This window comes from Diuraphis noxia, unplaced genomic scaffold, assembly GCF_037042655.1.
Source record: "Diuraphis noxia isolate RWA-SAM2 unplaced genomic scaffold, SU_Dnox_SAM2 contig0004, whole genome shotgun sequence".
NCBI classification, from domain to species: Eukaryota; Metazoa; Arthropoda; class Insecta; order Hemiptera; family Aphididae; genus Diuraphis; species Diuraphis noxia.
The window spans coordinates 47,985,702-48,004,955 of NW_028301714.1; the positions used below are offsets into that span (position 1 = coordinate 47,985,702).

At 27.8% G+C, this 19,254-nt stretch overlaps 1 protein-coding gene across 8 annotated transcripts in view; it reads left to right on the forward strand.

Annotated features, from left to right (window-relative positions):
* Positions 1-19,052, forward strand: part of LOC107166907 (diuretic hormone receptor-like) — a 96,668-nt gene extending 77,616 nt beyond the window's left edge. For 2 of the 8 annotated variants that reach the window (XM_089227373.1, XM_089227375.1), the window contains exons 12-13: positions 7,032-7,085; positions 18,482-18,620. In XM_089227373.1, coding sequence (XP_089083499.1) covers positions 7,032-7,077 — 46 coding nt within the window. In that variant the 3' untranslated portion in view covers positions 7,078-7,085; positions 18,482-18,620. Of the gene's footprint in view, positions 1-7,031; positions 7,086-7,189; positions 7,295-18,481 lie in introns of those variants that run through there. The other 6 variants (XM_089227370.1, XM_089227371.1, XM_089227369.1 and 3 more) reach the window with 5 other exon arrangements.
* The last annotated feature ends 202 nt before the right edge of the window (positions 19,053-19,254 follow it).

Here is a 19,254-nt window from a genome sequence, read left to right on the forward strand (position 1 = left end):
AGAATTAATTGAATTAATCAGTATCGATAATTTTATTTGCAAGTCAACGGTTGATCATTTAGAAATCCAAACCGCCAATGCTTCAAAAAAACTTTTCCCCCTTTAACCTTTAACTTACCTATCCCTGCTCTTGAAACTGTTAAATACTTAGGACTAAACTACGATAAAAGACTAACATGGCAAAATCATATAAAAAATAAAAGATTAATACTTGATGCCCGCTCCCATTCACTAAAAGTATTACTTTCTAAAAATAAATTCACATCTTTAAAAACAAAACTTCAAATTTACAAATCACTTCTGAAACCAATATGGACGTATGGTATCCAACCATGGGATCGGTTCAAAAATAAAAATTTAAATAAAATTCAGGCCTTCTAAAATATTACCCTTCGTAAAATTACAAATTCCCCACCCTTTGACCCTAACATGACCACCCACAAAGACTTAGGTATATAAACAGTAGAAGAAGAAGCTGCTATTTTCTATAAATGATTTTATAATAAATTAAAAAATCATGAAAATCCTCTAATAAAAGGCTTACATATCCCATCACTTTCTGGAAATGTCCGTCGCAGGCTGAAAAGGAAATGGTGTAGGGATCGTCTAACTTAATCCTAATAAGTTGTAATAATCACATAATAAACAAGCTAAGTACTACTGATGGATGGCTTCTTATTCACGTAACTCCATAATGTTTTGTTACCCTAATCTCACATATACTTATTGTGTTTAATTGTATAGATTTTATATTTCTTGTAAAAAAAAAAAAATAAAGTATATTATATTAATTTTTATGATCTTAGATAATTGAAAACTTGGTTTTCAGCTTTCAATGACGTCAAAAACAAATAAGTACTTTTAATTTCAGTATTTATGTATGAGTTAGGTACATATAAATATATAATTTTAATCGGGTTAAAAATTCAGAACGCTATTATGTCACACCAATATTGATTTACTTACGCAAGACAAAATGGTTGACGGGCAACATAAAATCGAAATAAGTACTTCTAAAATAATGCATTTTTTATTTCTGTTTTTAATCTGCAAATCATATTATAAAGAATAAAAATTCTTTTTCAAAAAATCTCTTTTTCTAAAGCCATAGCTTGCTTCAATATTCAAAACTTTTAAATCTAATTTAATGTATAAAAAGTATAAGATATAATTTTTGTAATCAGTCAATATTAATTCAATGAAAAATGTATTTATTTTTTAATACCTATTTTAGATTGTTTACTTAATCACGAATTCCGAATCGTGCATAATCACCAAATTCCAGGAATTCTGCAATACTCTACTCAAAATAAATATTAGATAGCAAACTTTCTTATTTAGTTTTATTAAGGTATTACTGTCTATAGATGTATAACATCCAGCAAATTTGGGATACAATGTACCTACTCCAATAATAAGATTCATTTCGGAATCAGCTCAAAGTGAGTGTCATAAGTTACAACTGAATGAATTTTATAGGTAAAGTGATGGGAAAAAAGAGAATTTTGGATTAAACATGAATTTTATTTTTTGACATATTTTGCTTTTATTTGAATCTATTTCAATACACATTTCATATAGGTAACTTATTACTGAATAAATGAAAAAACATGGTTAGTTAATTATTCAATGATTATACCATCGACCTTTTCGATTATGACAGCTGTGCCAGGTAATCAGGAGTGTATTTATACTTCACACTACAATAATGACAATTGTGATAAATTTGAAATGTGACATTTTTTATACACATACGCATTATAAAGTATGAATCGAAACCAGTATAATGACTAAAGAAATATGTCAAAACTAATTGATTTCTAAATTTTTACTATATTATAGGTACAATAAATAAGTGCAGGAATATAATAACAAATAATATTATAGCAAAACAGAATACTAATAAATTAAAAATAAACAAGGTTTTAATATTGTACATATTATAATGTAAATTTTTATTTTAGAGTATAGACTTTTATTCCTTTATAAGCAATGTGTAATATGTTAAAGTACCAGAATGATTTTTATCTGTTATTTCTTTAAAGAAGCAACTATATTTTAAGCCTTTAAATTATTTTTAAGTCACAATAATATTAATGTTTAAACTTTCAATGATAGTTATCAAAACGTATATTTATCATAACCCGTATTAAATATTAAAATCTAATTTTTCTGTAAATTAGATTTCAGAAATTTAAAGTATTTGTACCTATACAATATAAATATTTCTGATGACATTTTTTGACGTAAGTGTACAATATATATTATACTTTTTTACTACACATTTGCCGATTTCAGTCTTATAAGGTTATAACGATATAATTAATTATTAAAATCCATTGATATCTACATACTTTTATTAAATGAAACATTTTCTAGGTCAATGCGTTTTCTATTTTAAAATTTTCTATGTTTTTTATGAATTTTAACGATATGATATTTTCATTCTTTTAATTGTTATAAGAATTAAAGCCACTGTACCTGTAAATTTAATTGGATCATCATTTTTATTTAAATTAGACTCACAACAAAAACATTTATATTGGAATTGTAAGCTATAAATTAAATTAGATTTTAAAATGTATCCATTATACTCATTTATACATTTATGTTATATAAAACTATTGAAAAACATTTGAGTGACGCATGGTATCACAGTTTTAAATTATGACAAACAAATATAGATCATTTATTTCAATTTGAACTTCTTTGTTATCGAATTTTTTCACTAAAACATTGATTTAAAATACATTACTGTTTGAGAAAATAACACCACCTTTAAATCTTAAGGTTTAGATTCATGTAAAATGGATGAATACAATTCTCAAAAAATATATATTTATAATTTTTCTTCTAACTAAAAGAACTTTGAAAGTGCCTATATTATAAAATTATACATATTTTTTTAAGTTTTCAATGACGTTCTAGTTACCAAGTCAGATTGAATCATCACAAAATTACAATATTACCTATGCACTAATAATTACACTTAATCAAATTTAGAAAATATATATCTATCCTGAGATAGAGTAATGAAATGATGAACAAAAAAATTTTCTTGAAATCCAATAGAATTTCTTACTTAATTGATTGAGTAAAAGAAATTCTTATAAAATACATTTTAAGTTAGTTTTTCTTACCCTCGTGGATTGTTTTTTTTTGTATCAATATTTTTATATATCAGACGCAATCGTAACACGTGTTTCCATAAGGTTGTATGTTAAATTATCAAAAACTGGTATTATGTATTATTTTCGATGTATATAATGTTTATGAGATGGAATACAAATAGGTACCTACGTAATTATATATTTCAATGTTGGTGTAATAATTAGTATGATTTAGTTTATTAAAATGCTGATAAAACCTATTCTAAAATTATCGTTCTCAGATTCTACACATCTTTAAATTAGATACTATAAATTCGTGATGCTTTTTAGCTTATAAATTGCACATTTTTAGATAAAAGTGTTTGTATCTGACCAACTATTTTTCAATTGATATTCACATACGTTATTTTTTATCATTTATTTTCGTTTAAAAATAAATTTCAAAATTTTATCTTTTTAATTTCTAATAACAGATGAAAATTTTTTTAAATTGTGAGAACTAAGCCAAATTAAAATGTTTAACAAATATTAGTAATAGTTATGTATAAATTGTAAAATTTCATAATATTATTAATTATAAAATTATTGGTCCGTGTTACATTGAATTTCATAGAATATACATTTAATTCATTTTTATTTACTTAGGTGCATGGGTTGTTTAAATTTTTATAGTGGTTATTTGTGTGTTTAGTATTTACTAAATTATGAACATTTGGATGAGTTACATATCCCCTCCAAATTTAAAATAAAAATAATTGTCCCTTGTGGAGTAATTTTCGCTCCTCTCGTTTTACGATCTAATCTTTAAGCCGACCAACTCTTAATATCTCCCTCAGTTACAGTTATTATAATATATAATTATTATAATTTATTGATGCTGTCAAAAACTCAACAAAATATCTACCTATCTGATTTTCTAAATGGCACATTACAGAGACCAAATTTGTTTACTTTACCTTTTATTTAAGACAAAGGTCTAACGTTACTTTTAACAACTTAAAGACCCTAAATGTTACAAAAAAATATTTAGCTATTATTATTTACTAGAGATTAACTTGCAGTTTTTTATAAAATGTACGAAAGAAGATTATTGTTTAATAAAAGAAAATGCTTACTTCACAAACTATTGTCAAAGTCTTCAAAACTCAATATTGACACAAAAATAAATATCTTCAAACCATTGTTAAGGCTATACAGTATTCAAGTGGTTGTTTGCTATATAAAATCAAATCTATTCAAAATTCAAGTTTTTTAATTGTAAACTCTCAGTCTTTAACCTGGTATGAAAAATGTAGAAAAAGTAGTTAGTTAAAATGACAATATCTAAAAAAACATCTTAATAATTTAATTAAAATTTAGCTGCAGGAATGTACGAAAATTGACTTTATTGTCATGTGCGTCCCCAGATATTTTTCTAGGGGGAGGGAGGCAAAATTAATTTTAAAAAGAAGATTTCTTTATACATTTAATGCTTACATTTTAAAAGTAATCTATGTTTACTTAATTGGCACGTACATATAATACTTTAAACAAGTTTTAAATTCTTCACCCCCCTAGAGATGCCTAGGCCTACCATCTTAAAACATCGGTGTTGTGATCTTTTAACTATGATATTAATAAAATATTTTCTTTTGTATAATCGTTAGGTATGCAATTTTGCAACAATGTAAGCAATTTTTCGAAGTATTCGATATCGGTTTTATTTTTAGTTATGTGTATACCTACGTTCTACGAAAAATCACCCTCCTCTAGTGCTTTAGTATTATTTATAAATAATTTGGAGAGATTTGGTCTTGACTGTCATTTTCACCTGTTGGATTTTTAATTTTGAGTTACGCTTGGTATAGAAATAAAAATAAAATACTACAGCAACTTGTATGAATATAATATTACAGTATACGTTTGACTGTTTGTATTGAGTATCCAAATAAATAAAACCACATGGTGATTTGGGTACGAAAGTACGGTGTTTATTTTAGTAGGTAATATATGATTTATAATCAATAATTGTCTACCGGATGATCGAATATACAGTATACATATATTAGGTAATAGGTCCGTAGAACATCAATCGATTATTATTCGGAAACTCACAAAAACCAGAAAATACGTGCATTCGTTATTTAATGATATTAGTGTGGATACCTATTGAAAAACATTCATAATTATTACGGGTAACACCATTGATTTTAGAATATTCTAAAATCAATGGTAACACTTTTCTGTACATTCTGTACATAGAAAGTGACCGTGATATATGTGTTCAATAAGAATTCGTTGATATATAAATTTAATCATTGTATACGAAAGGGGTATACAAATAACATGCCCAACAACATGGTCGAAAATCGATTCTGTGAAAAAATTCCTGCGCTTTTTAAAACTATATTTAATTTTAAATTTTAACTTCCTGAATGCACCAACTAAATTGACTTTCTGACTAGAAAAAATACTGAAGATGAAAATCGAAACAATAATATTTCGACTACTTATCGTGTACACAGGTACAAAAAAAAAAAAAAATAATAATACAAAAAGAAAAAACACACATCAATGTAAAATCAATACATTCATTGCTCCACTCAGAATCTAAAATATGATTTTTATATTTCATACTCTGTATAGTTTATATTATGGAATAAGTACAAATAATACACAATAATAGATGCAATGCCATTATTTATGTGATAAAATGGTAATACCTAACGTAATAATCCAAAAACAATTAGCATGCAAATTGCATAAAGCACATTGCACATATTGAGTGTTCTTTTCCTTGTTTGATTTTTTAGTTTAAAAGACATATATTGAAAAACCTAGTATAATTCGTGAAATACAAGATAATATAATATGTTGTATCTCATTTTTTGTATTAATGATGGCTATTTCTTAACTAATTTTAATTAAACTTAAATATCAATTAAGTTATGAGTTTAAGAGGACGTTTCACCCGCATGTGTTGTCTCCGTCTTACAAGTGCGTAACATTGCAAAAACTGTTTTGCGCGGGAAAGAACAGAGAAAGATACAGTTATAACTAAGAAACGAAATTTTCACCACATAAAAAGGTGAATTTTGTCTGTGCAATATCGTTTTTATTTTTTCGATATCACTTATACAACAAAAATTCTTATTGTTTTATAATACATTAATTTTGCGTTTTTTAAGCATGAATAACTTTTTTTGTAGTTCTGATATCGAAAAAATAAAAACGATATTGCACAGACAAAATTCTCCTTTTTATGTGATGAAAATTTCGTTTCTTAGTTATAACTGTATCTTTCTCGGTTCTTTCCCGCGCGTAAAAGTTTTTGTAATGTTACGCACTTGTAAGACGGAGACAACACATGCGGGTGAAACGTCCTCTTAATTAATATCTAATGTATTATAATGTAATAAACACTTATTTGGAATAGTTAACTAAATGTAATTATAATAAAGCCCGTAAAACATGAAATTTTTGATTTAAAACGTTAGGCGGTATAATTTAAATGTGTAATGATTATACAGTAGACTGTACTTATGAACAAATATGAACAAACAACAAACTATATAATTTTATATCTAATATTATAATTTAATTTCAACAGTAATGAATCATAACTTTTAATAAATGATTGTTGTTTACCTATTTAAAAAAAAATATGAGTACTTACATGACAAATATAATACATTTCTTTATTAAGAATTTAATTTCAACAGACATATATTGTTATTATAATTTTATGCGTATTAAAATAAATAATTCAATTTCATTTTCAGTTTATTGACCAGTAAAGTTAAAATCAACAGATAATTTTAATGTTGAACGGTTAGAGTAAAATTAATTGTATACCTTCAGATTTTTTTATTGTAATTTTTATAGTTTGATCCACCAGGCATCGAGCGCACATTGCAATAACATTCCATTTTAATGTTTTAGGCCCAGCGTTCATATAGGCGAACCGAAAACTGCAGGATGTGCCTAGAATATAAGGTAGGCTTTTGCCTAGAGTGAATGCACTTTTGATATACATATACCGCTTTGTACATAGAGAGCTTAATATGGTAATGCTGATTTTTTTTTTAATCACATTTCAGCGCATTTAGAATGAAGTACTTGACAAATAACATCAGCTGTATAGTTTGTGTTGAAGTTGGTTATTGTTTGAGAAATAATATTATGTGGTTTAAATTAATACGTTTTATCCGTGTGTATTTTCCGTTTTATGTTTACAAGTATGCTTTTTTGAATGGATTGAAATAATTGTCATGAAACAGGCTTGATCACTGTTAATTCCAACTGAGACAGTTGTTCTTTTAGTGCTAAATATTCTTGATATTATCTAAATAACGCAATGAAGTTGGCCATTTTAGTTTATAAACATTGGTATACTTAGGTACCCAGCTAAAATATTAATAAAATAATTGCATACTTATAATGTATTACTGTTCTGTAAAATTATTGTTCAATAAAAATTATGGTTAAAAATCAATATTAATTTTGATATTAATAATTTTAAAAAGTAGAATGTGTCGTGATGTTTGTCTTGTTACAATTTGAGTTCGTTAATTGCACTATTTGTCAATTTTATATATAACTGAGATTTGCTTTAAATATATATACATCATAACCCTCATATTATTATATATAAGCAACTGATAAATACATATAAATAAACGTTGAGTTTGAATATCAAGAACGGAAAAGAAGTTGTGTTTACATTTTAAGAAATAGTAAGAAATGTAACAATGACAATACTTTTATTATTTAGAATGTTGCACTTCCATATAGTTAGAAAATAATATTTAAAATATTTCCTCTTTTTAGATATTTTAAAGTCAAATTATTTAGCATAATTAAACATTGATTAAGGATAATAATGAATGTGTGACAGCCGATAATTATTAACATTCATAATTAATATCATAACCTTAGAATTTATTTAGAATTCCAATTTAAAACATATATTATTACAGTGACCTTTTCAATGAGGAAATACTACAATAAGATTTTAGTTCAGGGCCACTGTGACTCAAAAGATTACATATAAAAGACTTTCCAATCATCTGAGTTAGTCCTCACAATAATATTTTGTTGTATTTATTTACAATTTTCTATATATTCCAAGGAATTTTTTCGTTATACATTTTTGATAACAAGTTTAACTTAACCATAATATTATTGTACATTATACATTTATATACAACACTTATTAACTTTTTATTTTTTTATTAAATATTTTTTTTTTTCCAAAACAATTATTTTAATGATAAATTAAATTAAATCCTTTTGAATCCTTATGAAGTTATACGACATTGTCAGAGTTTTTTTTTTTTTTTTATAACTGGTTAAAATATAAAATATTTATTATTATACTACTTATCGAAAAAAATTATTAATAATCGTGTTCTCAAAATTGAAAACCATAAGCAATATAATGGTTCTACCTCTCTGAGCTCTGAATATGATAGGTACTCAATAATACTAAAATATAATAATACCAATAATAATAATACTATATGTATTACTATAATAGGTAGCTATAATAGCTGTAATTGCTAACTTACCTATAAGTGGAATATGTCTGCGTGTTTACCCTATTTCAGTTTACGAATGTAGTTTTGTCTCACCGTATTTTTTTTTAATGAATATTATTATTATTTAGATCTGAATTAAATTGATTTTTTAATCGAAATCGGTCGTGACAAATAAACGTGGTAATTGCAATGTGTTAACGGCGATATTCTATTATCATTGAACAGTATAATTTATATCATGGACAGAACAAAACACACAATCATTTCCTACATAGCAATAGTAAAATTTACCATACGACCAGATAATATGGTCAGCTTAGTTATAAAAAACAAATGGTAAAATAATCTATCGATCAGATAATTACTACGGTGGTATAGAGTTAAGCATCTATACCAGAAAACTAGTGTAAACGCATTCGTATTCTTCTGACTTTAAATAAAACTATAATGGTTATAATTATTATACTAATTATATAATTTACGTGAATTAATTATTATACGCGAATTTTCATTTTTAACGTCACTCGATTCCAAAAGCTTTCAGCTGCGTCATACACTATGTGAAGTTTTAGATTGTTGTTGCATATTTGTCACAACCACAATAATTTAATAATTTATGCGGTTGGATTTAGGTGTCGGTTGCGAAGCGCACCGTCGCCGGTTCGAATCCCGGTTATGGGCGGCATCGCTTTCCGGACAGTTCACGTTGTCCGGAGAGAGAGGCCGACGTCCACCCCCCTCTCCTTACACACGGGCATGGTAGAAACTTACGGGCGCCCACTAGAAATTCTGCCAAAAACACACACACACGTGTACCAAAAACCTACTCAAAGTAAAAACCCTACAATACCCTCCCTATACCCAATGACCTATGTTGCCGCTGATTAACTAAAAAAAAAATAAAAAAAATAATGTATGTTCAGAAAACCAGATTTAAGATTTTTCACGTCAGCATAAATGTTACACATATTACATTGCTGAGTAGATATACGTTGTGATCTCCGTTTAACTGGCTATACGCATTACACTTATTCAATTTTTGCGAGTTTTATATAACTTTAAATAGGTATTTGTAATTTTTGGTACAGATTTACGAAAAAATTGTAATTTTTTTATTTTACTAACTTTTGTTGGCGTTTTATACATATATATTATATATTTATATATATTTGTGAAAGCACAATATTTTTCTAAAAATGTTGATGTACAAAGTATCGAATTAAATCGAACAAAAGTTTTATTATTCAATCACCACTTAAAGTTAGAATGAGTGAAAAAAAATAGCAAAGGGTATAGAGGATATCCCTTAAAAGTTGTGGTCCACTACTCCACAATCTAAACTTTAAATTATTATTAATAAAAAAAAAATTGCCCAGTGCTCGATATTTATTCATTAAAGTTTTAATAAAAGTATTCTGGTTCCGATTTTTAAATAAAAAAATATATTGAAGTCAGTTTAACGGAACACTCCGCATAATATATATATTACATTATAATTTTCATCCGACAGTCGTCACTGCTGTTGAAAATCATTAAAAATATGTTAAGGGAAAAAACCTGATCACACGTAATATTATTTTTCGTCGTTATAAAATGTTTTCCGTTTTCTGTGAGACACAAAAAAGCTCAAAGACTAATTTATGCCCGTGACCAATTATTAAGTCAAAAGCAAGGATCAGATTTGTATAACAACATTCGATGGTTCGTATTTTCAATCATCTCAATCATGATATTATGTCGAAGCCCACGCATAATATAAAATTCGTTGCGAGGACCCAAATTTTCGAGGAGCTATTTTTTTATTAATCCTCTAAACATTGGCAGCTGTGGCCTATATGTATAAATGTATTATTTTTTAACTTTTTTTTCCGCGTATTTTATATATTATAATTACGTATATACATATTTAATTTGATACAACAGTGTGAGTTGTTATGTTTATGCATGGTCGTGTATCCGGGAAATGTTTATCACACCTCAACGGAAATATCATTAATATAAGTGCATATAAATTATAATAATTTTTATGTTTGACCATAATAATTATTGTTGCTAATTCTCACATTACCTCATATGTGCATTGTTCGTATATAAGTAATACCTTTATGTTTACTTATCCACACACATGCACATTAGTTTATCTCGACAAAATCTTTTGGCAATACACTGTACATTATAATACAACGATAGTCTGGCAAGATGTTCCAATTTTTCAGCTTATATCTATCGCACCGTCAAGCAACTATATTTTAATATAATGCAGGGATGTGGGTTTTGGATCATTAAAACCATCTCAAACTTAAAATATAAACGACCACAAAAATCGCTTAAATTTGTATTATGTAAATCTATATAGTTATTATGTTTTCAACGAAACTCACCCGCGTATGAGCGAAAGAACAATCGTGTTCGAAATAATATGTCGTAAGCAAATTTTCGCGTGACTTCCGCTGAATGACGCGTCTCTGATATGACATACTTAAGTGGCTCGGTAACTGAGTAACAATGTAGTCATACTCATTGACAGATAACTTGACACATCCGCGGTGCTGTTTTTCGATTTTAAATCATTACTAGCATAATATCAGTGATCAGGTTTAAAATATTTAGTAATATTTATAAATTTGTAAATAAATAATAATTATAATAAATAACATTAAATAAAATACTGACAAATCGTTATACCTATACGACAAACGACTCGGAGTATGTTTGTAAATACTTTTTTTTATGTGAACCTGCAATTTCAAGCATTAAAAATCGAACCATATGTAGTTATGTTTTTAGTTGGCTAATCATACTAAAAATAATAATTTGAATCTATTATCTGATTTATACTAGTTTTTGACACGGAAATTTTTGATAAAATTAGATGTAATATACCTATGCGGTGTCAGTTATGCCAATATTGTAGGTAATACCTAAAAATAATATTTTGAAATATCAAGATCAATCAAATATGTTTTGATTCTAGAAGCTACAGAAATACACTATTCATTTTATACATAATAGATGTTATGATTTACTTTTTTATTTATAATACCATAACTATTCCAAATAATATTATATAAAAAAAATGTGGTGCCAATTGGTCAAAACAGTGTATTTACAAATGTTTTATAATAACAATAGCTGTTTTACTCGACTATCTATATAATCAATCTATCTACGAGTATCAATACTCGTTAGTAAATTTTCCAATTATATAGAATAATATAATTTTCTTAAATGACAATAAAATAAAATGCATTATAATCTATAGACTATTTAATTATCTGTAACCAATGTTAATCCAACATATATAAACGAAAAAATGTTCTAACAAAAATTTTTTTTAAATGTAGGTATTATCATTATCATGTTATTAACTTAAACTTATTAATATTATTTAATACTCCCTAATCTCGCCGCAAACACTGCTTACAGAGATTAGGTATCAATATTGTACAAATATACTATTTAAGTTATTAAATTGTAATATTATATATTATATTATATATTATTATATTATTATTATATATTATATATTATATAATGTATGTTTGTTTGAAATAAATAAATATATAAACAAAAAAATGTTCGATTTTGTTAACTTAAATATATTTATACGTGAGCCATCGTCCTATAGCGACCTAATGGGTTGGTTTTTTTTTTTTAACACAATATATAATATAAAAATATATTGCATAAAAAAAATCTATTGATATAACATAGACAGTCTGGTTTTTTGAGTCTATTAACTTCGAATAAGTCAATATACCTACATTTTTAGTTGTATAACTTACTATTATAACCACCAAACTACACCTGTACAAATTGAAAAAGTATAAGATATACTATTGTTCGTGTGTATGGTGTATCTTGCTTTTAGTGTTGGTAGTTAACGAATAAATCGGCATCGGTGTAATTTCGCTTTGTGAATTAATTATACCGAGATGACAATGCTGTGGCGTTATGTCTGTATCAGACTGAATATAGCACTTTGTATACATTGGTCATGGTTCAAAGGTTCAAACTACTCTCAAATTTTACTGATATCTCTGAGAATAATTTGAAATTTTCCCAAACCGACAAGTAGTTGAGTACAGCTACAAACATTCATTAAATTCTCATATTTATTGTAAAATATAGTATCTTTATTCGAGGTCATAAATGCTTCGATTTTATTGTATGCTTTTACCTAGTGTACCTAGGTAACCAATGGCAACCATATATAAACAAAAAAAACTATGTATAATGTAAATACTTGCGTAAATGCCTTTTCCGTCAGGGTAACTTTTTCAAGTTTTCATTGATAAATTCTGTAAGAACCTCATTAGGGCCATCATATTTTTTTTTTTAAGCCAGTTAAATCGATCTAGCCTTTTTCAAGTGATACATTTACCAACGTACAACATTTAATCCTTATTATATATAAGATATACAGACAATCTTCGTTATTTCTAGATTTCAGTATATATATATACTATATATAGAGAGAGATAAAATGAACCTTATTAAAAGTTAAATATTTTTTATTGTATTAACTATTCAGTATAAGTATAAATTAAATATAAATTATATTAAATTAGTATTCGTATTAAATTGTACCGTGCGCGTGTCCATACACAATTTACTTTTAAGGAAATGTTTGGATGATTCTATTGTAAATGTTACCATCGTATATAACCAAAATATAAAACTATCACGGTGTTACAGTGACAGTACACTGACAAATGACTGACGGACGTAAACTGCTTCAAAACTAAGCTAGGTTGTTGGGCAATTAACACCACATATAAATATTATTTCGTATCCATCAAAAATACATTATAATTTATAAAGTGCAAATATAAAACAATATTTTCTTTATAAAATATTATAGATACAGAAAATTAAGTGTATTTAATAGTAATAACATTAATAACTATTTTATTATCTGTGAATGAGAAACATAGTATTATATTTTCAAATCTTAAAATTTTTAATATTTTTAATTTTAGGAATTTTCAACTAACTACAAAATAAAATCTATGTGTAATTTTGTGATTTTGACAAAATTTATCAAAGTTCTAGAGTGAAACTGTATAAAAAATCATTAGGATTTTACGCTCAACTTTTTTGTTTTATTTTGAAATGTACTTATACTAGCGAGGCAATAGTTTTTATTTTCTCTCTTAAGAGTAGCAACTAGATTTAAATTTCTACTAGAAACCACCCTCAAAGATAAAAATCGAAGAATTTTTGTGCCTTGAAAAATTGCAAAAAATGATCAACATACATTTAGATCAGAATCTAAACTGCATTGAGTGACGGTATTATTATTTTTTGCTTTATACCTAAAATTGTAACGAGAATACAGCTATACTGTATTTAACGATATGTCTCCATGTGGACAACAACCACAATATCAATACATATTTCGTAGTCATAATAATTCTCAATAGAGCGCGCCAGCCCTAGCCACTTCTATTAAAGTGACTGTGGCCAATGCCTATATTTTTATCCCTAATTATAATAAAATCTATATAAATAGTCCACATATAAATATATAATACCTTTAAACAATCTACACAACATTCGTTAGTTAATAAACGCTATACGGAAAATACGTACATTGGTTACAAGTAAAAACAACACACCGACAAATAGAACAACTACCTCTATCACACCACCGACATATAACATAAATTCAAGCCGGACATATTTTATTGACACGCCATCTTTGAAACCCAGTCTATTATCATTCCTATCAGAAAGTCCTGACTGGTGCAGAAGTTAAATGCTGAGGAATCACCTTAAGCCACACTAGCCGGTATTGTAATTTTAGTCGCCGTTCGTAGACCGCAGTTTATCGTCGTTCGCCACAAAAGAGTGTGTACCCCGTCCCTCGTCCTATACGATGTAGTATGCATATTTACACTATCTGCGTCGTAGAATATGTTTCATCATATTATTACGCCAGGGACCAGGCGCAGTGCAGAATAAGTTACACTACTTGCATAGGAATCACCGGGTCGACGTGCCGGCAGACCGTCCTTGTCCGCACTGTGTCACCGACGCGCCGTACACAGTCCATACGTTACGATCCCCTGACCTGCCACATCACCCGTATATAACACATCCATGTTGGACCGTCGTAAATTTGCACAACAATCGTGCCGTTGAACCGACCGTGCCAATCTGTTGTATACTGTCACCGACGCTTCACCCAAACCGACGACGTGACGTATATATATTGTACTGTATACTATCATATTTGCACTGTTAAATTAGTCCGTATATTCTTGTCAACACAACACTCTATCTAGTGGATAACCACAGTCAAGGGAGTAGATGTTACAAAACCATCATCAACCACCGACCATCATTGTCAGTCATTATTTAATATTATGTTTATGTTTATTTTCTATTTGTAAGCCAAAAGGCAATAATAATATATTATCTAAAAAGAAAATATTGTAATTTGTAAAAAAACAAACAAATAAATGTACGTAAATATCAAAACAAAAATGAGCTGTGAATTTCGTTACACAATGTTTACATAATATTTATAGTTGATAGTCGCAATAATCTTTAATGGAACGTTTCGTACCTACTTATAATAAATACATGTGTGATACACTTTATTATTTATATATATTTTTTTTTTTACTGAGTCTTCAGCATTTGAAGAACATTTAGCTATTAATTAACACCCCCTGAAGGTTATTTAGTAGATTTTTAACAATGGGGTAGGATACGATTGATAATAACACGTGTATAGGTATGTGGTGAGGATTTGTCAACAAGAACCGGGTGCTAATGACATCGACCGTAGATGCTTGACCTCAGAACACGTTTTGAAACTAAGGCTTTGGCCTACGTCACACTAGGCCCACACTTTATTACACTATCTCTGTATATAAAAATGAATCCCTATTTTCTTTGGTCAGGTATCACGCGTGAACGGATGAACCGATTTCGCTCATTCTTTTTTGTTGTGTTCATAATTGTCAGGAGAAGAATCTTATGGATGAACAATATTTGAGTAAGTTACCGGGTTAGAGAAATATGATGTGTGATGATGAAATTACAATGGCGCCATCTGCCCGGTATAAAATAAAATTAATAATAATATAACGCCATCTGTCCAGCAAAAAGTAAACTATTTTTTTTTGTAATCAATGGCAACAATTTAAATAAACAAATAACAACATAAATCATTTATTCAAAGTGTTTTGATAGATCGTTTTTAAAAATGTCAGCAATTAGACGTTCAAACTTAAGTCGCGGAACTAGATTAGTTACAATATAAAGATGTACCTACAACAGCATATTAAACTTAAAATCAACGTAAAACGTGGTATGAATGGAATCAAAATCGAGAACAAAATATGAAAGTTGCGTTCCAACCCTATCGCGGAATTTAATTATAACGTGGAAATCGATAGCAGTTTACAGCAAGTTGCTATTGGACCAACGGACGTTATGTGTAAATATTGCAAAACAGTTAAGATTAAAAATAAAGTTCCTGGAATGTGTTGCTCTAGCCGAAAGTCAAATTGACGCAATTTATACCACGTGATGAGGAAATCTGTAACCTAACTATGTGAATGGCTGAACAAATTCTAACTAAATCTTTTTTTGTTGTGTTCGTAATTCTCAGGAGAAAGTTCTTATGTAAGAAAAAATTGAGAAAGTTACTGGGTAGGAGGAATATGACAAGTTGGTGATGAAACTATAGTGACGCCATCTGTCCAGCAAAAAATAAGCTAAATAATAATAATAATAATAATTACATTGTTTTGTAATCAATGGCAACCATTTAAATAAATTATTTTTAATTTTTATTTTACCAATTAGAATTCAATATTCATAGTTAAGGTAAATTCGTTTTAAATTGTATCACATTAGGGTTGTTATTTGATATACAATGTTGCCTAATTCAAGTAAAGAATAACTAAATGTGTTCTAAATCAATAAATCACAAGCGTTAATATTTTTCGTACAATTTATATGAAAATAAAAATGAATTTCTGTCTGTTTATCCTTTATGCTTTCCAATTTTAATAGGAGGAATGATTGTGACGAAATTGTATATATTTATAATTGCAGTGTTTATCCAAGCGTGATTATTAGAAAAATGTATAAATTATACATATATATTGTAGAGCATTCAAATAAAGGATAAACAGACATCATAGATACAGATATAATAGCTATATATATCTGTTTGTCCTATATGTATTCCTAACCGGTTTAACCGTTGCGACGAAATTTGGTACAGAGTTTCATTAGATCTATTTGGCAGAAGGTAGTAAGTTAAAAAGTGATTCAATTTAATATTTAAATTGTCAGAATTATTTTGATAAAACGAAGAAAATTACATAATGATATATGAAATATTGAAATAGAATATTATCGTTGTAAGATTATAATATATTTTAACCGCTATCTATCATTGTGTATGAAAATAAACTGCTAGCATCGTCACATGAAACGAATTTAACACAGTATGAACCAAGCACGTATCCAGGATCAATTTTAGGTGGGGGGTTAACCCCTAACCCCCCTCCCCACCATCTCCTGTATACGGGCCTGGTATGAACCATATAAAAGGTACGATTTTTAACGTGCTATGAAGTGCACGGTTTCAGCAAGTTGATAGTACCTAATAATATGGACTTAATTAATTAATAAATTAATCTCTGGTCTGCAGTACCAACGTATAATTAAAATATTAATATAAGTATATGAGCTTTGAGTTTTCACATTTATTCGTGAAGGAAAATTTATTTTATTTTCAATCTTATATTATCATAAAACCACTAGATACTTGTTTATTTTTCAATCTCTAATATATACATTATAATTTATAATATATAACAGAATAAGTAACTTTGTAAACTACACATGATTTAAGCTGTTTGAAAGTTTAGATAATATTATGTAATATTATTATTTTAGTGTGATAAATGTGATGAATTGATTCTGAGTACTTTTTAATGTATGTATAAGTTGATAAAAAAGTAGTTAACATTTTTTGATTGAGTGTTGTTGTTTGTAATCAAATCCTAGGGATTTTTTTTTTAACGATGACGATCGTTGATTATGAATAAAAATACAATGTGTTTAAAACAGTGCCGAAAGATCTTTCAGAAAGTCATTGATTTTAAATGTTTAACAGTTTAATCTACTAGATTAACAATACCCTTTGTTAAAGTAGGTAATATTCGCAAAGTAATTTTCAATATGGAACGATAGCTTAAATTTCCCAGGACTTCCAACGCTTAATAATATAATCTAAAGGAAGAACCTTGAAGGAAATAGCTTATATTTTATTCAGCACAATTATTTTTATAGGTAACTGAAGCCATTTCAATAGTATTTTGTTTTTCAATAATTTCGTGAATGAAAATTGTTTAGCGCAGCTTGTATAAAAATTATACGTGCTATTAAAAATTTGTCATTTTTAGACCGTGAGTTTAAATAATGCACCATATAAATAACTAAAAACTATTCCGGTACTATCACACAATATAATAAGTGTTTCCAAAACCAGATCATATGTCGTTTCAAAACAGTAATTTATGTAGTTACAGATTACATGGATAATAATATATGAAAGGCAATAAACTACGTTTTATAATATAAAACACCGTAATTGGGTGGGATAAAGTCTTAAATAATCAGTATTATAAATATTGAGATTTACATTTGACTGTGCCAAACAATTAATTAATCAACGAATTTATATGCCCTAAATAAAATACTTACATCTGAACCTTCTACGGTTTCATTGTCGTCAGCGGCGAACGTCGTTAATTATTGTTTCGTCACTATTGTCGTTTTATACTGTTAATCGATTTTTGGCCATGTTTATGTTTTCAGGTTCGCCCGACCATCGATCATCGCGGATACGGTCATGAACAAAGGCAAGAGGGCCTCCACCGTCAGCAGTTCGACAACGATGACGTTCATCGTCTCTAACGGATCCGGTGGAGTGTTGCTATCGAACGCCTGTCAAAATCGCATGTTGAACGCTCCCTCCGAAAATCTCGTTTAGAAAAAATAAAAACAAAATATAATATTATGTAGGTATTAGGCACGTTTTAAAGGTCCGGCGGTATCGTAGTTAGTAAACAACTAGTGTCTATTTGCCCCGCAGCTGACTGCTCGCTATTATTATAAAAGTTCCTGACCGGTAAACCCATTACTTTAGACCCATGCGTGTCACTTTTGCTACCACAACCCCACAATATTCTCTTATATATGTAGATACTATATTTGTATTTAGAACACGTAATTATTGCGTGACGTGTTTAAAGTGTGTGTTAAGATTTCTTAAACATCCGTAAATTGCGATTCAAAAACTATTGCTCATAAGTCATAATACAACCTTTTTTCAAAAAAAAAAAAAAAAACTAGGACTGAGTGGGAACTATTTATCACCAAGTTATAATCTAGCTATTATCTTATTATATTGTTGTTTTTTTAAAACTGCATACTTAACAAAAATATAAACAACAAAATATAATACAACTTTCTTTAAACAATATATACATGTTTTGCTCGCTTAGAGTATACATTTTATATTTTTAATATTACTCAAACAATTTAATAAAGATTAGTTTTACAGAATTTGAAAATAATATTATTGTAAC